The sequence below is a fragment of the Drosophila hydei genome, unplaced genomic scaffold (genome assembly GCF_003285905.1).
Source record: "Drosophila hydei strain 15085-1641.00,03,60 unplaced genomic scaffold, DhydRS2 tig00008135-arrow-pilon, whole genome shotgun sequence".
NCBI lineage: Eukaryota > Metazoa > Arthropoda > Insecta > Diptera > Drosophilidae > Drosophila > Drosophila hydei.
Genome location: NW_022045844.1, coordinates 1,103,108 through 1,123,510, shown reverse-complemented (window position 1 = coordinate 1,123,510; position 20,403 = coordinate 1,103,108). Strand labels below are relative to the sequence as shown.

At 42.4% G+C, this 20,403-nt stretch overlaps 5 protein-coding genes across 8 annotated transcripts in view; 3 read left to right on the top strand and 2 right to left on the bottom strand.

The window, feature by feature from the left end:
• Window positions 1–32: 32 nt before the first annotated feature.
• Window positions 33–2,255, top strand: LOC111597383 (protein tramtrack, beta isoform). The gene is made up of 2 exons (XM_023312045.2): window positions 33–528; window positions 610–2,255. The coding sequence occupies exons 1-2, from the start codon at window positions 526–528 to the stop codon at window positions 2,203–2,205; spliced, it is 1,599 nt and encodes a 532-aa protein (XP_023167813.2). The 5' UTR covers window positions 33–525; the 3' UTR covers window positions 2,206–2,255.
• Window positions 2,256–2,258: 3 nt separating this feature from the next.
• On the top strand, window positions 2,259–4,032 carry LOC111597384 (protein-cysteine N-palmitoyltransferase Rasp). The gene has a single exon (XM_023312046.2). It carries the CDS (start codon window positions 2,502–2,504, stop codon window positions 3,978–3,980), a length of 1,479 nt encoding a protein of 492 aa, XP_023167814.2. The 5' UTR covers window positions 2,259–2,501; the 3' UTR covers window positions 3,981–4,032.
• Window positions 4,033–4,186: 154 nt separating this feature from the next.
• On the bottom strand, window positions 4,187–5,497 carry LOC111597390. The gene has a single exon (XM_023312054.2). It carries the CDS (start codon window positions 5,410–5,412, stop codon window positions 4,204–4,206), a length of 1,209 nt encoding a protein of 402 aa, XP_023167822.2. The 5' UTR covers window positions 5,413–5,497; the 3' UTR covers window positions 4,187–4,203.
• Window positions 5,498–5,568: 71 nt separating this feature from the next.
• Window positions 5,569–8,625, top strand: LOC111597389 (cell death-inducing p53-target protein 1). The gene is made up of 3 exons (XM_023312053.2): window positions 5,569–5,659; window positions 7,722–8,051; window positions 8,121–8,625. Exons 2-3 carry the CDS (start codon window positions 7,768–7,770, stop codon window positions 8,224–8,226), a joined length of 390 nt encoding a protein of 129 aa, XP_023167821.1. The 5' UTR covers window positions 5,569–5,659; window positions 7,722–7,767; the 3' UTR covers window positions 8,227–8,625.
• Window positions 8,626–9,756: 1,131 nt separating this feature from the next.
• LOC111597379 (palmitoyltransferase app) overlaps window positions 9,757–20,403 on the bottom strand; it is a 49,876-nt gene continuing 39,229 nt past the window's right edge. For 3 of the 4 annotated variants that reach the window (XM_030225565.1, XM_030225564.1, XM_030225566.1), the window contains 7 exons: window positions 19,280–19,440; window positions 18,550–18,734; window positions 17,221–17,332; window positions 16,997–17,151; window positions 16,809–16,930; window positions 16,526–16,727; window positions 14,783–16,159 (listed from right to left, as the gene is read on the bottom strand). In XM_030225565.1, coding sequence (XP_030081425.1) covers window positions 14,996–16,159; window positions 16,526–16,727; window positions 16,809–16,930; window positions 16,997–17,151; window positions 17,221–17,332; window positions 18,550–18,734; window positions 19,280–19,440 — 2,101 coding nt within the window. In that variant the 3' untranslated portion in view covers window positions 14,783–14,995. Of the gene's footprint in view, window positions 10,970–14,782; window positions 16,160–16,525; window positions 16,728–16,808; window positions 16,931–16,996; window positions 17,152–17,220; window positions 17,333–18,549; window positions 18,735–19,279; window positions 19,441–20,403 lie in introns of those variants that run through there. The other variant, XM_030225567.1, reaches the window with a different exon arrangement.

The window sequence follows — 20,403 nt, the reverse complement described above, 5'->3', positions numbered from 1 at the left end:
TCGAATTGTTGAAATTTTGATGGAACAGAACAAATTCACTGGCTCCACAAAGCATAAAAATTAACATGAACCCCATTGCATATTACTTTTAATACAATTGACTATCAATAGTACTGATTATTTAAATTCTGTACAGAATTCATCAGCAGAATGGAATAAGCCAAACAATAACAAATGATCGTCTTCCGTTAAGAGCTGAACTTAATTTCATGAACCACCAAGCGCAAATTTAACAAGCTCAGTGTTGCCAACAAGTTAAAATATTTTGTCTTAAATAAAATAATTATTATTCAATTGACGCTATAAATTGACTTTTCTTGTAAATAAACCACTACAGAAATTTTGCGTTCATTTTATTATATTTTTTTACCGCAAGTCGCAAGTTAAAATATTTGAATTTGTAGTGGCATCCCGTTTCTTATCACATTTGGCAACCCTATTGCTCTCCATTTTCGTCGCGTTTCGCCTGCAGTTCTGGAATAGAATAGAATCCGATTTTTGGAAAATAAAACACAACAAACGAAAATGGTAATGGTTTTTGGAACAAATGCAAATGCCGACACGCTTGTGCGATTTGTTTACATTTGAAATTCGATTATCTTTCCTCAGAATCACCTAAAATGGATGGGCCACTCGTCCACAATAATGGATATACAGCGCGTTCTGCTACATCAACAAAGCAACAATCAGCAATGCGAAGTATTGCTTGTGGCCAAAGATGGCATCAGTGTACGCGCCCACCTCTTCGTTCTAAGCACTTGCAGCGACTTAATGCGCAATCTGCTTGTCGATTTACCCGCCGGTCAGGAGGCGACTGTCATTTTACCAGACATCCGTGGTGAGCTGCTCGAGAATGTGTTATCGTTTATTTACATGGGGGAAACTAGTTTAACCTCTGCCATGCTGCCCGAGTTTCTCGGGGCCATTAATTTACTGGGCATCAAGTCTGCCATAAGCTTTGATACCAATCCGACATCCATGACGAGCACAAATGTTATAAGTGGCGCTATGGCTGTCGAGGAAGCCAAATCAATTAGCGGTTTGCACATAGCGAATACAGCTCTTATGGAGGAGGAGGAAGAGGAAGATGCAGGAGCAGTAGTTGGCAAATTGGAAGTGGATAATACCGTACTCACTAATCCTCAACACCAGCACGAGCAGGAAGGCCGAACGCTGGAATTCCTGGATGTGTACGGTGAACAGCCCAAGATAACATATTCAATCGAACACATGGGCGGCACAACCAGCGGAAATCAGTATATATATACAGAGAATACGGGAACGTTTACCATAACACAATCATCTGTGTCCAAGTTAGGAGTGCAAGGCAGCTCAGCTGTGGTTGATACTGTGGAGACAGCTGAGCTAGGCGACGAGGATGTAGAGGCAGACGTTACAGACGAGCACGAAGAATCGGAGTCACAATTAATCGAGGAGGAATATGTTGGTTCGGCTGATCCTTTAATAGAGATGAGCACAGAGGCGGATGTTGATATGCACGAGGATGCAATGCACGATGGAGACGAGGAGGAAGATGATGAGCTGTTGGATGTGAAACCTCGCAAATCTCAACTCGATATGAAAATGTTAAAACCCAAGTCACGCCAGCGTCCAGCATCATCAAAGGCAACGAAGAAAGCAATGACCAAACAGCATCAACAACACGCAGCACTTAAAAAAGAATGCAAAGATGATCTCAATGAAGCCCTCGACCTCGCAGCGGCTGCCGTGCTACACGAAGGCCTCAGCTTGCAAAAAGCTGCTGATCGCTACGATATATCAAAAACCGTGCTTTGGCGACGTGTGCGATCGAATCCAGCCTATATGCGGATAAAACGGGAAAAACCTTCGCTTTCGGAAGCTTATGAACGCCTGAAGAATGGCGATTCGCTGAAAAGCATAAGCCAGGATCTCCATATACCCATGTCGACGCTGCACCGCCACAAAGTGCGTCTTGCGGCACAGGGTCGCCTGCCCGACTTCGTTGCTTGCCGGCGGCGTGACAGCACCCCGAAGGATGAGCTGCGTGAAAAGCTAGCTAAGGCAGTGCATGCGTGCCTCAATGATGGAATGACCCAAAATCATGCAGCCAATCTCTTTGAAATACCTAAGAGCACGCTATGGCGGCACTTGCAACGGCGTGGGACCGAGGCGGAGCGTAAAGTCAAGGAGGAACATGAAGAAGAGGATGATGATATGAATTAAAATTCATATGCCTACATATATATATATATATACATACATCCATAAACATACATACATTCGTACACAAACATACATACATATATGTACATTACACTATGCGATTTTAGAATTAATGTAGTCCTAAGTTACATCTGTCATTAAATTGATTACATAATCTATCATATAGATCGCCTATAGGCAACCTATAGCATATATTTATATTTTAATTTAACCAAATATGTTACCATGAAGATTGAAATTTGAGCACGACACTCTCCCATCGCTATCGATAGTAGTACACTGTTATCGATATCGAAATGACTGCCGGCTTATTAAACAGATTCGAAAAACTTGCCTACTTTTGTGTTTATATTGCTTATATTGTTATTGGATTATATAAAATCTATGCGTTAAGGGATCGTATACTAAGCACGACTGACTTCCAATTCGCTGATGGCTGGAGGCTGCTCCAACGGGCTGACGTGGCCCCCAAGCGTGACGACAGTAATGACGAATTGGAGAACTTTGCTGATTTCATAGCCAAATTTTGGCCTTTCTACCTGTTGCATGCACTTGTGAGTGGTGTCTCGCGCTGGAAATGGGCCCACTTGCGCCAGTTCGGACATGTTGCAGTCTGCGCATTGGCAATCGTCCTCAATATGCATTGGACATCCATGGCTATGTTTGGGTCTCTGCTGGTCAGCTATTATCTGATAACTCTGTACGCACGATCAAAACTTGCGACTTGGCTGCTAACCGCTGCCTGGATCGGGGTCCTTAACGTTGCCAAAAACAGCAAATGGTGGCTGTCTCAAGTTGGATATGAAGAGTATGTCTTGTTAATAGTTACCCTCTCCTGGAGTTTGTTACGTGGCTGCAGCTACTCCTTTACTGCGACTGGCTCGAAAAATCTATTTGAGTACCTGGCCTATACCATGTACTTTCCTTGCCTCACCTATGGACCGTTCATTAGCTTTGAGCGCTTCAAGCAGCAACCCACGGGCAAAGATCTGTCTCCGAACTGGAGCTTCTTTGTAGCTCTGCTGCGCGTTGTCTTTTGGTGGCTGGTCATGCAGTGGTCCCTGCACTACTTCTACATCAACTACATGTCACGGGATGTGCGCGCGGTGGTTATGATGGAGTCGGTATTTTGGCAGCATGCCGCCGGCTACTTCATGGGGCAGTTCTTTTTTATATTCTATGTGATTACCTATGGACTGGGAATTGCGTTTGCCGAGTATGATGACATTGCGGCACCAAGGCGACCACGCTGTATTGGACGCATTCATTTTTACTCGGACATGTGGAAGTACTTTGACGAGGGACTCTATGAGTTTCTCTTTAAGCACATTTACGCTGAGTTGTGCGGCCGGAAGTCGTCCCCAGCTGCGAAGCTTTGTGCCACAGCACTGACTTTTTCATTTGTATTCATCTGGCATGGCTGCTACACTTATGTACTGATTTGGAGCGTACTTAATTTTGTTTGCCTGGCCGCGGAAAAGCTCTACAAGACATTTGTGTCGAAGCCTGCCTATCAAAATTGGTCACTCAATCACTTTGGGTCTGCTGGCGCACAAAGATTGCATGCGATTCTTGCCACCCAACTGTTTATACCCGCTGCCTTCTCCAACGTTTACTTCATTGCCGGTCAGGAAGTCGGCGGATTTCTAATGCGCGGCGCCTACTTAAGCGGCATAGGCAACTACTTGGCATTGAGCTTTTGCAGCTACTGCTTCTTCCAATGCTCAGAGGTCCTGCTGACCAGGTCCTCCAAGGACAAAATGAAAGCAACTTAGATTTCTAATTAGATGTATAAGACTGTATTAAACGTCAACTATTGTATTGTTTATCCCTTAAATAACAAATAAGCTAATAAAAGTCTGTGAACATATATACATATATATATATATATATATATATATATATATATATATATATATATATATATATATATATATTATAGCTAAGTATTTTATTAATAACAGCATCTTCAGTTTCCTGCCAATCCAAACACCTGGTTTACGTATAGGTCGACTGAAAATTCTCCAACAGCTCGTCCAGCATTTCGTCGCAAGTTTGCGTGTGCTGCGTATTGTAGAGCCCATCTGGCCAATGTGTTTGGGTTTGTATATGCGATAAGCCCAGCTCTTCGAACAGCTCATCGCAGGTCTGGGTATGCATGTGAGCGGAGTTCTGCGGCCCGAACATTGTTTCCTGGTCTTGGTAAGCCACATAATTATCATTTTGTTGCGGGTCCGACTCCTGGTCAAGCTCTGTCATTGTGCCTTGGTGTTGCCTGTTGTCGAGCGTTTGGGTTTGTATATTTCGAAGCAGTGGACCCAGCACCTCATTGTTCATGTCGATTTCATCAAGATCCACATCTTCCGTTTGCGTTTCCATGTCGCGCAAAAGCCGATTGACTTCATCATACGTCAAACTTGGCATAGGCAATCCGTTCTCTGCATTTTCACGTTCTTTAAGAGCTACAGCTATGGCTGTTTGGATTGCCACGTCCATGTCGACACTGTCGTCCGTCTGTGTGGCTGTTTGCAGAGCATAGGGCACCTCTATGTCTGGCAGGCAATAGAATGATGGTTGCATAGGTGAGTCTATGGGTGGTATGTGCTCCGTTATTGGCACATTAATAGGTGAATCATCTGATGGCACTTCTTCAGTATTTGTGGATTGATCGACCATTTTAACAGAACTCCTTGGCAACTTTTGGCATGCCTTTAACTTAGGAATTGCCACCTTTGACGTTGCTGCATCCTTAGTTGTCTCACTCTCACAGGGCACTTTCAGGTGATTCTTGCGACGCATATGGGTCTGAAGGCTTGCCTTGCTGGTATAGGTGAGGCCACATACAGCACAAGGGTAAGTGGAACAGCATTGATGCTTTTCCAAATGACGCTCGAGTAGAAATGCTTCATTACAATTATTGCATTTGAACGTCTTGGTCATATGGGTTTTTTGGTAATGTTGCCGCAGGAATCGTAGATTTGCAAAGCCTCTTCCGTCTTTCCGTTCTGCATGATAAATACAACTTACAACTGGACAATGGTATGCAAGATTCGTCGCTTCGTTCTTTATGAGTGCCAACTTGTGTCGTCGTCGAAGGTGCAGGCTATAGTGGCTTTGATTACCAAACACTTGATCTGCACAGTGCTCGCAGCGATACTGGCGCACTGGTAGCAGCTCCGATATATCTGGCGTGTGCTTAGCTGACATAGACCAAACTTGAACGTTGACTGTAAACGTATTAGATATTTGGAATCACATAAACAAACAGACAACCCTGCCCATCTCAATAATTAGGTAGTGATGGTAACTTGTAAATTTTCTCATCGCTGTTATTTCAATTCTCTATCGATAGTTCGATATCTGGATCAGTTTGCCTTTAGGTTGCATCACTAGTTAGCGTGTTGCCGTGTCGTGTTATTGTGCGAAAGTTAGCTCGGTTCGACAAATTATTGAGGTAAAACTAGCAAGAATTTGCGTTTACTGATTTGTTTATATATATTTATTATAAATGAGGGCAGGTAGGCTCGATGCGAAGGTCGCGAGTGCTCAACAACTTCCCGCCGTTTGATATTTCTATAAGCAAGTGTATATGGTAAAAGCGTATGTAAATGTGTATATATATTTGTATATGTATATATTTTTCATTCGCTGATTTCCTTGGAAATAAGTTCAATACAAAAAATATGTGTTTTGTTGTCTATTTCGGGACTATTTTATTTAGGCAAAAATTACATTTCGCTTTAAATTTTCGTCTTGCAATAAAAGTAGCTTCTTTACCAACACAGGCGCAACGTTCGATGTACATATATACATATGTATGAATCTAATTTAAATGATTATTTGCTCGATAAGCAAAAAAGTGAAATTCTATCTAATTTTCATTGATTATAATTGAACCCTAAATGCGTATACACACAGTTCACTAGATTACATCATATAAAAACTATATTTCTGTTTATGTATGTATGTATATATTGCTAAAAATATGCTTGCTGCACAACAACAACTTAGCATAAATACTACACACACACACACACACACATGAATATATGTATATTTATATGTACACTAGCTATATATTCTCCGATTATAGCACAGCGACGTCATCTGGTAGGTAGAGCAGCAACATCTGTTTAAATCAACTCCTCGAATGTGCTTCCAACAATTTAAAATAAATATTATTTAAATAGATTTGTGAATGCTATTATTTATACAGTTAAATGACTTGAAACCTGACAAAACAGCTTTGCCACGGTGCTCTAAGATAATTAAAATTTGAAAAATCCATTTGTTATAATGTTGGCAAAAATACGTTAGCATATGTTGATTATAATATTTAATTTTATGATACAATTGCACGCAAACTGTATTCGAATGCCATGGGAATAAGCACAGTGGCTTCTACTTAGTGTTGCTATGACGCAGCTTGCAAGAGTTGCAACTTGTTGTCCGCCCAATGACATCATTTTGAGAGAAAACAAATGTTTGCTCAAACTTTTGTTGTGTCTGGCCTCTGTAGTAATTATGTCTTAATTTAGTGTCAATAACAGAAGAACAAATAAACAGAAATCAGGCGTAACTTGACTGAAATTACAAGCCTACGACTTTTGTCTAGTGGAATTAGCAAATTGAACGAGCTTTTGCGGTTGCTGTGCTGGGAAATACCCTTTAAACTGGCGATCGTTAGACAGACAGTTGATTGAATTTCCATTTTGTTCGGTCTCCTAAGCTCGAGTTTGAAATACTTCCGGTTGTGGTTGCGACGCGGTTTCTGTGCCCACTTGCTGACAGTCTGTCTCTGTTTGGGTGGGGAAAGCTGCATTCCAACAGTCGAGTTAAGCTCCGCAATGTTGTTGTTACTGTTGTTAACTTCCCATTCGATTTCGACCAAGCACATGACATCGTTGCTTCATATACGTAATTATCAGAATGATGTGCATACTTGTATATTTGTATCCTCGTGTCTGCCGCTGCTATCAGCGCAACAAGTTGGCAATTATTGACGAAGCGTCTAATTGATGTAGCCGCATGTCAGCGCAACAAACAAATTAATGTGGGTATACCCACATAGTTATATATATATATATATGATTGTCCATTGTATGTCGTCAATGGTGATTTAAATTGAAATTGTCACAGGCATTGCTTAATGCTCCATGAGCAGCGCTCAATTAACACATGTATTTTTGCAGACATGACGCTTCCTTCTGTAAGATTGTAAATGATTATATAAATATTCTTTATAATGCCCAGAGTATGCGTATAATTCGTCTATGCTCTCCAAACAAACCATAACTATGCCAATTAATCGTCTGGCCTTGCTCTCTGTTGATGTTTCGTGCACATATTTCGAAATGCGGGCACATAAATTCCGTGGACCGTGCTCTCTCGCTCTCCGGCTAGCTGTATGTGAATCATCACGCTATTTTTAGCTTATTTGTCAGTTTAGGGTTATTCTATGCTGGTAATTTTCTATCTTACATTTCTAATTGTTTGATTTGCTCTGTTTCGTGCAGCTCTTACAATCACGTGCATTTATAGGACTATTTGGCGATTGACAATATGAGCAAGTCTACGGGCAATGCGCCGCCGTTCACATACGTTCCACCGCCATCGGCGCCTCCGTCCTATCTGGAGGCAGTTGGCGGGGTGAAGCCAGTGGGTCCATACACGCCAGTTGTGGCGCCTGCAACCGTGGGCACAAATATATTGACGACAGTGGTGCCCATTGGACGGACTTCCACACACATGATATGCCCCTCATGCCATGCAGAGATCGAGTCAACAACACGTACAGAACCGGGCATGATTGCCTATCTTTCCGGTTTTGTAATCGCATTGCTAGGGTAAGTGCGCCAGAGGTATTCACTGATATATCCCAGATCTAGCTGACATCAAACCTTTTCTAATTACAGTTGTTGGCTGGGCTGCTGCTTGATACCTTGTTGCATCGATGATTGCATGGACGTCCATCACACGTGCCCCAACTGCAAGGCATATTTGGGACGTTATCGACGATAAATTACTGCAATTTCTACTGCTGCTTTGCACACAACTTACACACACCCAAATTCACAGACAACTATACATATGGAGGGAGGAGGGGACGGAGAGTTAAATTTAAGCGAATGCTCTGCCTTTTTTATTAAATCGTAATAATAATACTTGGATTCCATGGCCAAAAGGAATGCAGGCGCTTATTTCTAATCTAATGCTAATCCTTGCTAAATTGCTCATGCTCCGTGCACTTAATTGGCAACTCGAAATTACACTTAGTTTGCCAAATATTTTTTAAAAATATTTTAGTTATTTAAATATGTAATATTCGGGTAAATATATAACTATTTGGCAGCTTTCGAATAGAATATTCTAATATTTATGTAAATATTTACACAATTGTCCAAACACTTTGCTATGCGATGCCATTTGTCCAGTAATATCATCTTAAATTCAAGTTCAGTTTGTTTTGAGAAGTGACTGGTTATCATAAATGATATTTAAATGTAGAAATTGATTTTCCAATGCTGCAAAACACAAAATAGTAATTTAAATGATAAAAAGACAGCATCTATAATTATTTTTGTAATTTACCTGCGAATGTCTTCAAATGCAAAAATGCACTCTGTATACTTAGGGCATATGCATATGTGTTTATCAACTGATCAATAACATCCAAGTCTAATTTCGTAATAATAAAATCTAAAAATTAAACACAAATATGTACACTCTTTGTTTTTATTTTATGCCAAAACTGGTCAGTTTCTGTAACTTCCCCTTGGAATTCTGGAACTTTGTGTAAGCCACCCAATTTGCCAGTAAAAACTTCAAGAATTTTCATTTTTTCTATTTATAAATTGTATTCTTTGTATAATTGTAGTTCATTAGTTTCGCATAACATACTCTTGTTTTGTTTTTGTTTTTTCTTTTAACATGTCAAACTCTTTACCTCGACTTATAAGTTCAGATAACATTGTACACCACGCACATATTCCTAACTTGAATTACATAGTAAGTATAATATATTATGTAAATAAACAGTTATACGCCGCACTTCTCTTTGTCTCGCATGCACTTAACAACTCTTGTGGTGTACCTTTTATTAGTTTATTATTTATTGTACATATATATATTTATATATATATATGCAAGTGTGTGTTTTAACATGCTTTCCATCCAAATATATTGCATGGAATTTTCCGTTTTAAATTTGTTGCTATTACAGAAAAATCGTAATAAACTCTGAAGAACGGAAAACACGCTCGTCGTTTGCCATTTGTAAAAACTTAAATATACAAAAATTATATATTCTAATAACTAACCATATATATACAACACATATACATATATATATGTATATATATATATATGTCTTAATATATGTATATACTTTTGCCTTACATGAATGTATGTGGGTGTGTGTGTATTGTATAAACAGTTTCATTTAATAATATAGTATGGATTTATTCATTCATTTTTAATGCATTTGAATTGTTAACATTGTTCACCACGTTTTCTTTTTGTTTTTTTTTTTTTTTGTTGTATATGTATCGGTATTTGTTTGCTTTAATTTTTGTTATCTTCTTTAACTTGTATATATATCTTTATATTTATGAATGCGTAACGCCTTAAGGTAATATTTTAGTTGCTTCTTGATAGGTTGATATTTGAAGTGTCCGCTCATTAAACTAAATGTCAACAAAAATAAACGTAATCAGATCAAGTATTAGGCCTTATAATACTATCTCTCTCCGGCTGCTGCTGGATCGCCTAATTAAAAGAAGCTGAAGCATATTGGATAAAACTTGGCTATTTACAGGGTATACGCGACTAATGACAGTGGTAACTGTAATTTAGACAATGGGCGCCCCAGTGATGTTGGAAGTTGCCTTGGCCGTCTTCACCAAGCACGACTGCGAGTTGTTGCCCATGCTGGACCCGTCCAGGCTGTCGAGATCGAGCGCTGTATCAATCATAGTCGTGTCGTGCAGCATGCGTAGCCGATCTGCTGACTTGACCTGTTCGGCGCCATCGCCTCCAGCCTTGCGGGGGCCGTGCCCATGCCCATGTCCATGGCTGTGCACGCCCCCGCCACTGCCGCCGCCCACAAACGATGCGCTCACTGGATCGTCCAGGTCGAGATCGTCACTGAGCAGCGTGGATGACAGCACCGTCGAGGCTTGCATCCGCTCGTTGTGCTGCCGCTGTTGCTGTGCCTGCTCGTCGATAATGTTCGAGTAGACGTGCAGGGCGGCATCTGTGGACGGCGACACGGCCACTTGGGGCACATTACTGTACATGTTCTCCGTCTGTGAGACGGACTTGGCCAGGGCATGCTGTTCTCCGCTCATGGCAGCGGCCAGTAGAGCAGCGCCCGCAGAGGGCTTATGGTTGGCGCTCAGCGGTGAGTTGACCAGAGCTGCATCAAAGTCCACGTCAAACAGATTGCTATAGCTGCCGCTGCGGTTGCGGTTGCGCATCTCACGCGCCTTGCTGGAAGCCGCAATGGCAGCCACCGCAGCGACTACCTCTGTGCCGCCTACCACAACAACATCCGTGTTGTCCAGCTCATCCTCGCTGCCGGCGGCGGCCAATTGATTCTCATAGGCCAGATCTTCGACTGCCGAGGCGCCATTGGACAGCTGTCGCTGCTTGTGGTGCCGGAATTGACGCGTCTGTGTGGCCGTTGGCTGTGTGTAGGCCGGCATGTCCATCTGGGCCAAGGGGATCTCGTTGTCAACGAGCTGGGCTAGACTATTGGAATTACCTGCGAACGAAATGTCCAAGCGGTTAGTCCACAAATTATACTTGCACTTCTTTTTATAAATACATATATATATACAAAAACATATATATGTATATGGAAATTGCATACATAATTAATGTGAAACATTTATAATGTTAAAACTCTCATTACAACAAATTTGACAACTAATTAAAAATTTGTATTTTAATTTTCGAAATAGTTTTTCTCTAGTGTTCACTGCTCGTGTGGTTGGTGGTTTTACTCTTTTTTTGGTGGTTTCGCTGCTGGTTTAACAAACTATTCAAATATGCAAACAATTGAAAAATGCTGAAAAGGCGGCAAATTAAAAATTAAATAGATTAAATATTGCCAATGCACAGAACAACTCAAACAAATGAAATTATATGGGATTTAAGCTGACGTCACTGTCGAGGCGGCATCCTTGGTCGAAACATAATTGAAAATATATAATTCAATTTGATAATCGCCTATATCAATAAATGGCCAATGGCAATGAATAATAAATAAACGCATGAGCCATGTTATGATTGGTGTCTTCTTATATATGTATAAAGAACGCTTAATGAATGTTGAATGCGGTGCCAATTGCAGTAGATGAAACAATTCAAAGCATGCTCCAACAATTTTACAAATTTTGTACAAAAAAAAAACTTAAATATACCAATGTTTCAAATAGACAAATTAAGATTAAAAATGTATCTCTATCTGATGAGCTGTGTCTGGAGCGTGTGATATGTTATGGGCTTTGTATATCTCTGTATTTATTCAGGCAAATCATAATCAATTTGTGTGAATTGGGTTCATTTTGAATATAAACAAATAAACATAAGGCTAAGCAACAAAAGACGGCTTTAAAGGGTAGTCGAACACTTGTATCTTTAGCTAATTGCGCTATACAAAATGAAAAAAGCAAAGTACATATATATCGGATTGGATTGTTATACAAATATATCTATATATAGCACAATCTTTGCTTTTGAAATAAAGCGTTTTTAAGCGTTGTTAAATTTACTCGAGAATTCAATACTTGTTTTTTGTTTTTATTTTACTATTACATAAGTTGAACAACAGAAAAGGGAATTATTACTTTCGTGTCGTGGAGGCAACTCACCCAATTGAGGCATTTAGCATGAGGCATTTATGTTTTACTCTAGTTTTAAGCGGCACTCGAAAGCTTTCCCTCAATTGCATTTAGTTTTTAGTTGCAATTTTGATTGGTTTGCAATTTTGTTTATTTCGAGTTGATCAATAACAAGACACAAAAAGTTTTATGTTCGATTTGTTTGTTTGTTTTTTTTTTTTTTTTTGTTAGTTTCCATAGTCACAAGTTGTATTGAAAGACATAAAAAAGAGTTTGGCATTAGTGTACAGGGATTGTGTTTATATGTGCATAATAACCAAGAGAAAAATCATGTATAGCTTGATAGTATTAACTTGTTGTTGCTGTTGCGGTTGCTTGGTTTTTATTTTTTATTTATTTTGTTTTGAGTACTCGGATAGAGGAGTGAGTGGTTGGTTGGTGCGTCTGCTTGTGTGGCGCGCCTGCAATTTGAATGCATGCGAAATGAGATCACGCTAAATGGAAACTCAAACATGGCGGCGATTGGCAGCGAAGTGGGGGATTAAGAAGAAGCGCGCAAACCTTAACAAAATGGCGTCCACTCTGATTGGCCGCTGTGCAGTACAGCTGCCAAGGTGTCTGTGTGTGTGTGTATGTCTCTGTTGTGTATGTGTTTGTGTGTGTGCATACTTGATCGTCACTTCAGCAATATGCTTCTGTTATAAGTCTTGCTCGTCTTCCATGGGAAGCAATTCGACGCGGCATAGGAAAGTATTTCGCCCATCAGAAACTTTGCGGCGAAACAAAGGCGTTTTCTAATTGGTCAATTGCTCATGGCTGAACGCTGGCAAATTTAAAGATATTCAATTTCTGATTTCGCTTGGTCTACAGCATTTGCATTCAAGTGAGTTTTGTCAGTAAGCACACAAAGTTTATTTATTCGTAACATAGTAGCTGTGTGTGTGTGTGTTTGTGTTTGTTTGTTTTGTAATTCCTTAACATTTCAATTGTTTTCATAGATACGCTAGAGTACATTTTATTGCCCAACATTTAAGTATAATTTTATTATTATGTTTGTATGTGTCTGTGTGTGTGTATATATACCAGCTGCTTAACATACATAAGCACATATATGCGTTAGTACACATTTATATATATATATTTATGTATATATATATATATTCAACACGCGTGTTCTGAACATCTTCAACATACGTATGTATACAATTTTATAACTCTTCCATTGCTAAAAGGAACTCATTTATGTATATATAATATATATAATATTGTTAATGCGTAACATTAATAGCCTTTAAGACTGGGCACGAGCTGCTAGTGCGCCGTCCGTTTTACAGTAAGCTGACTTATTGTTCTATTGAATTTGTCACTTAAATAACTAAGCTACCCGCTGGCCAGAAGCATGCTGCGGTATGTCTCTTCTATGCCCGGGTACGCTCCCTCCCTGCTCTGCTCTGCTCTGCTCTTCTTAACTTGCTCTGTTAACATTTACAACTATGTGTTTATGTATAAATATTTGTCTCTCAGTTGTTTAAACATATGTTTTTATGACATATTTGCAGTCACTTGGCAATCTGTTAACACTAATTTTATCCAATATTTCGCATGCATTTCGCACTAATAATGCATCATTGATTTGCTTTCGACTAGGGTTTTTAAAAATTACAGATCTATTAAAATTTGTTATACAACACTACACGTATCAAATTCCAAATTCTTGGTGAATTTTTAAAGATTTGTTTACTTAATATTCGTTGTAAAAACAAAATGTGTTTTCTTTTCTCTCGATAAATGGCAGTTGTTTGGCTATTTTTATAAATTGTTTGCTAAGTGTTCGCTTGCTGTTTGCTGTTTGCGTTTCATATTTGAGTTCACTCAATTGAAACCTCACAAATTAAATTTCAACTAAACTGCACAAGTGACTGCCCACAATTCAAGGGCTTTTCATTTAAGTATATATATATATATATAATGTATGTATATTTTTTTAATAAATTAAAATCTCAATCGACTACGAATCGAGTCTTAACATGCAAGTGTCTTCAAAATGCATTGCTCTTATAAAGTTTTACGTTTCGGTTTTTTTGTTGAATTTATTTACTATTGGAGGTGGCGGCGTCGGGATATGGACTTTCAACATTTAAGTGTGTGTTAGGTGTGTTAATTGCTGCGACAACTGAAAACATATGGCCACACTGACCGCTCCGCGGCTGGCTCAGATGCGGCGCGGCAGCGTGGCTCGCCTATGATATATAGGTGCTACATAAACGCAAAAGTTTGTATGAACCAAGTTTTCTTTTTTCTATTTTGTTTTGTCCGGGTTTAGAGCTGGGTCGGGTGCTACGAGCTGTTACAACGGAGGGTTGGGTGGGAGGGGGCTTTAGTGTTGGTTGCTGGGTGTCCAAAATTTCCATAAAATAGAAATCAAATCATAAACGCGACAACCGCGAGCTGCAGCTAGGCGTGCAAAATAAAAACAAAGGCAATGCCAACTAGACTAGAACTAGGGGAAATCAATTCAATCATCTACCCTAAAAAGCGCGTCACGGAAGCCAATTGTGAAATTACCAAAGCCAGTGTTGGGTAATAACCAAGGAGTTGTACAGATATATGCATACAGTACGTATATGTATGTCATCAGACTATATATATTTTGTTATTTTTTTTTTTTTAGCAATTTTGCAATTTCAAAAACTTGTTTTATATTATTGAATTTACTTTTGTTTTCTCTTTTCTTTTGCAAAATCCGTTCCGATACGGCCTAACTATTTGCTCGAACAGCGTACCTAGCCCGAGCCTGGCAGCAGTAGGAATCGGAGGCAGACTGCCAGGGGCAAGCCCTTAGAGCGTACAGCGTTTAACAACCAATCAATGTAGTCAGTGGCAACTGCGACCAGGCGGCGGTCACAGTTGACGGCAGTGTTTGCTTGGGAGCTGCGAGCTGCGTACTAGGACGAGTCGCTGCCCGCGGCATCCTCGATAATCGAATTGAGATCGATGTTGAACGAATACTCGTACAGATTCGAGTAACGATCGCGCTCCTTCCATGGCGATCGGTGATTCATATAAAGATTTCGTTTACTAACACGAAAGATCTGGCTATCCTTGATCGACTGATCGTCGTCGCAGGGTTCGCCGCCACCGCCAAAGTCGCACTCTCGAATGGTCAGCCGATTGGTCGGTGACTTCAGCTCGAACATCACCTCCTGATGTTTGTAGCGCGAACGCATCGGCAGCGGATGATAGCCGGCAATGTTAACCTTTTGCGAATCCACCGACTGCGTGGATTGGCGGCGCATGCTGCGCGCCGCCTTCGGAAACGGATAGTTGGTGGTGCGCTGCGGGGAATAGTATTTGAAGTCGCTGGGCGCCGGCGGCTGTGGTGCCGATGTGTGTATTGTGGTCACTGTGCTGTTGCTGGCCGAGATCACGGCGCTGCCCTGCAGCTTCAGCGTCGAGGGCCGTCGTGGCGCCAGCGCCGGCGCCGTTGCCATCGAGGCCGAGGTGGGCGCCGTTGTGGCCGACGATGAAGAGCCGCCGCCACCACCACCAACACTCGCTGCCGCCGCCGACACGCTGCCAATGGCGGTCGTCTGCTGGGCGTGCACGTGATGATGCAGCAGCGGAAGCGGCGAGTTGCGTGCATCGTATGATGGTGTCAGCGGCAGATGCAGCGAACGCTTTAAGTTCAGCCGATAGGAGGAAGTCGCAGGCGAGCGCTGCAACGAGGGCGGCGTGGCCAGCCCACTGGCGAGAGCCTCTTGCTGCAGATGCAGCTGCAGTTCTGCAGCCAAAAGCTGCTGCTTTTGATGCGGTTGTGTTTGTGTTTGTTGTTGTTGTTGTTGGTGTGATTGGTGTTTGAGTTGTTTGTGTTTGTTGGCTTTGAACTGATGCTGTGCACTGGCTGGCAGCAGTGTTTGCAGCGAGCAGCGTTGATTCTGCTGCCGGCGCGACTTGGACTTACCGTTTTGGAGCATATCATAGCTGGGCGGGCGATCGAAGCTATTCCCATTCCCATTCCCAAGGCCATGACCATGTCCATGGCCGTTGACAGCGCCACCAGATGCGGCAGCCACCCCGTTGCTCTCCAACGTCGAGGAAGAGGGATTTGACTGATTGTTGTCGGTGTGATTATGTGAAATGTGGTTGATTGTTGATTGTTGTTGTTGTTGAAGTTGTTTATATATGGTTGTTGGTGTTTATATATATATATATGCAAATATATATTTAACGAGTTGTTACCAAAATCAATATTGACCAAAAATCAAAAAAAAGAAGAGGTAGAAAAAACAGAGCGTCAAATATGAGGTGCACAAAAGTTCATCGTACGAGAGAGAGAGATAGAGAGATATATATTGAGGAGATTGAGTTTGAGATTGAGATTTGATAAGCAAGCACAGGTGCCGAGACATTTAGACTTCGATTAGGATGGAGTTGGATGGACGTGCTCGAAATGCAGTGCAGCATTTACTGCTTACCTCATCATAGAAGCGCGGCTTCAGCTCAGCGCCGGTGCCACCAATGCTTACACCACCGCCGGCACCAGCAACGCCACTCATGCTGCCCAGCATCGGTTGCGCTGTGGTTACCATTTGGGAGGCGCTGATCACATCGCTCAGCGCATGCCGCGGACTGGAATGATGCATCTGCTGTATGTACTCATCCGTTGCTATGCCGCGCCTGTGGTGTGTGGATGCAGAGACAAATTGTTCGGTTTAACAAATGATGCAATTCACGGCAGGCAGCATAACATTAATTTACCTGTCAATCAGCGAGGGTGTCATGGGGCCGCACAGAATGTGGCAGCAGTTCAGGCAAATATTGCCGCGTGAATAGGGATTCTGAGTGCGAGGCCCGCCCTTCGAGGAAAACGAGCCTTTGAGCTGTACGGAATGTGGATATAAACAGTTAACTTTATAGGTTAGTATAGCCATAGGGGCATCACTTACATCCTCATTCGTTGTCTGATCGCTGGTGGTCAGATATGTGTGAAAGCCAGCCAGTCCAATCACCGACCAAATGGAGAAGAAACAAATGAACACAACAATCACAGTGAAGGGCGCCTTCTTTATTACTTTGAAGACCTCCTGCTCCGTTTTCATCACTGTTCGAACACATATTGAATTATCTGATTAATTTCATTTACACTATCGCAATAGCTCGATTTACTCACATAAAACTAAATGCGTCACAGAGCACGAGAATATAAATACGGCTAAAAATGCCAATGAGACTAGAAACAAGTAAAAGAACCGATAATTTCGCTTGCCCACGCAGTTGCCCACCTGCGAAGAGAGACAAATTTTTTATTGGAAAATTTCACATCGCACAAAGCCTGCATAATGCGCCGTCACACAATAAGGTTAATTGCCCTTTCGTCAGCCCCACGCCCCGTTCGCAATATAATTGGCGCCAAAATGAAATTACGCGTCGTGCACCGCCGAGAAATGCCTCAATTTCGTCTTTTTTTTAGCAACACCACCCGCTGCTTTAAGGCCCGAAATGGCACGAGGCACGAGGCGACCTTCAGCGCTGACAGCAGTGCCAACAGCTCATAATCAAGCCGGCTGTGGGTTAGCAGGGGTCGGGTGGCTCGGGTCGGGCTCGTCCGAACGAACGAACGAACGAAACGCTCAGCAAATGAAAAATTCAAAGCCCTCTCTACAGCGGTATGTGGGTGGTGCGAGCTTAAGTCAGCGGCAATATTTTGCCACGCTCAAAGAATACCCTGTATTTAGTGATTCAATTATGAAAGCAAAACTTTACCAAAAAGATTCTTAACATTGTATAAAACTTAAAAACTTACGAGTTTTGCCTGTCAAGGCGGCATAGCTAGCTGTTAGGGCCTTAAGTCTGGCATCTTTAGATGCCAAAAGATAAACTGTGATTAAATGCTAGAAAGACTAACTAAGCAGCTGCTTGAATAGATTTTAAGATAAGCCTTAACTGCTATTAATTCGAGAGGGTATAAGAATAACGACGCCCACGTTGCCTGAAAAAGCGCGTTGCACTTAGTGTAACATGCCCCTTACACACACACACACAGAGAAAGAGACTCACAAGCTAGAAAATCAGAGTGCGGCTACTTAAGTATGCGTATAAAAGTGTGTCTGTGTGTGTGTGTGTGTCTGCTTTGTGTGCAGCGGTTTGTTTGTTCGGTCCACCACCCGCCGCATCTTGTTGCATCTTTTAGGCGCTCGCGGGGCATTCGCATTTTGTGCTGCCTGCGCGACAGCAACAGAAAAAAAAAACTCAAATTGGGTAGTACTCGACGGGGCGACTGTGTTTGAATTCGTGCGCCTGTGTGTGTGTGTGTGTGTTAGTTTTTTTGCTGGCAAAGCTCTGTGGTCGCAGCAGCAGTGCAGCTGAACACAAATTATTTTCTCAGCTAGCTCAGCAGTTGGCGCAGGAATTGGGTTAAAGTCAGTGAAAGTTGTTTTCGATGGCCCACATCTGCGGCGTTTTGGCATTGCAATGTCAGATGGCAGCACGGCGCACTTACCCAGGGACAGTGGTGATCGAAGCGATCCACGCAGTTGTCGCACAGACTGCAGTGCGAGGCACGCGGCGGCCTGAAGATCTTGCAGGTGAAGCAGTATTTCAGTTTGACCGTCTGCCCCTTGACGAGCACCTCCTTGGTGCGGGGCGGCGGCCGGTATGTGGGGCTGTTCAGCGAGTTTGGCACTTCTGCGCGGGCGACATGGCAACAAACGGAACCGGATGTGCGCGTCAGCGTCGGCGTTGGCGTTGGCGTCGGAAATGCAGCATCGGCAGCGACAGCGACAAAGTCGTTGTTGACATGCAAGTAAAAGGGAGAGAAAGAGCAAAAGTTTTCTCATTTTAAATATTTTCCAACAGCAGCAGCAGCAGCAGCAGCAGCAGCAGAGGCAGCAGCAACAACAACTCATTAGGGTAAAGGCAGCACAGCTTTCGCCTTTGATGATTTTCATACATATTTTCTTCTTTTTTCGCAGTTCTCTATGCCAGGACACGCTCATTACTTTTTATGTGGGGCCACACACACACACACACACACACACACACTTGCCAACTTAATGAAGTGAAAACAAATATATACAAATGCATAAATGCATGTGTGTGTGTGTGTTTGTTTGTGGGCGTGGCAGTCATGAGCCATTCAACAGGCAAAACGACCTTGTCCACATTCGCCTCTTTGACGTGGACACAACCTGGGAAGAGAGCATAGCCAGGGCAAGGGGGAATTTACTCACCAATTTGCTTTTCAATATAGGCGGCCTCATCATTGGAGGCACGCGGTATAACGCCTGGATCTGTGAAGGTTGTGCGCAGCAGCGAGCTCATCGTGAAGAAGTATAAAACGGCGCCCACAATGGGTATAACTGGATTGATGGTTGTCGCCAGAAAGGGGCAGCTGCATGAAAAGATATGAATGACACGATTAAAGTATATATATTTTGGCCTCGTATCAAAAGGAAACGAAGATTGGCAACCAAGTCTGATTACAGTTCAGCACAACAAAGGTATTCATAAGATGTACATACAACAATGAAGGCGAGTTAATATAAGCTTTGATGAACTCAGCTTACATTTCTGTACCCACCCTGTCTGCTTGCCCATGGAGATTCCTCTTAAAGTTCCAGCTCAGCCAGTTCTGCTCAAAGATGCATGCAAATAACTCCAGAGGGCTTTTTGGCAATGCCCCAAATGCCGCTCGCCCGCACAAATATGCAACAAGGGAATTTTATTGAGCGCCGTCCAGGCGCCAAAAATAAGACAACTGCAGCACGAAGCATGTGCAACCCAGCGGGAATTGCTGTGGAACGCTTAGCGACAATGATGCTGCTGCCCAGCATTGTTACATTATGCCGTCCATGCGTGCTACCGATTTGTGAATAGCAGCACACACGCACACCCGCACACCCGCACACCCGCACAACCGCTCGCTGACTGCCTCCCAAGAGATGCGAGCATAATGAAAATAATGTGTGACAAGCCCCAGAGCTCAGCTTTGAATTGCAGCTGCATTTTGGGGCCAGTCGAATGTGGGACCGTCAGCAAAACTAACCGAAAATAGTTAAATACATTTGTCATGACAATGGCTAACAGACCGTCCCGCCTCACACCTTCCGTAAGCAAACACACACACTCACACACACATCCACAGCGGGAAAGCATTCAGAAAATGTTTTTCCTCGCATTCAGCTGGCAAATCGCTGACAATGGCACATAAAAAAGGAAGCCAGCATCGCATTGTGTGTGCTACCTTTTAGCGATTTGCATTGCGAGCGCGTTGAACGGAATACAATTTGGCCATAGCCACGGGCAGATGCAGGCAGGTAACTGTAATAGGAACAGACATGGCAACTCCCCACAA

Excerpts from the sequence above, each read along its gene's own strand:
- LOC111597384 (XM_023312046.2), top strand. The coding sequence starts at position 2,502 with ATGACTGCCGGCTTATTAAACAGATTCGAAAAACTTGCCTACTTTTGT.
- LOC111597389 (XM_023312053.2), top strand. The coding sequence starts at position 7,768 with ATGAGCAAGTCTACGGGCAATGCGCCGCCGTTCACATACGTTCCACCG. Across the intron at positions 8,052-8,120 it reads TTTGTAATCGCATTGCTAGG|TTGTTGGCTGGGCTGCTGCT; the intron begins GTAAGTGCGCCA and ends TTCTAATTACAG.
- LOC111597390 (XM_023312054.2), bottom strand. The coding sequence starts at position 5,412 with ATGTCAGCTAAGCACACGCCAGATATATCGGAGCTGCTACCAGTGCGC.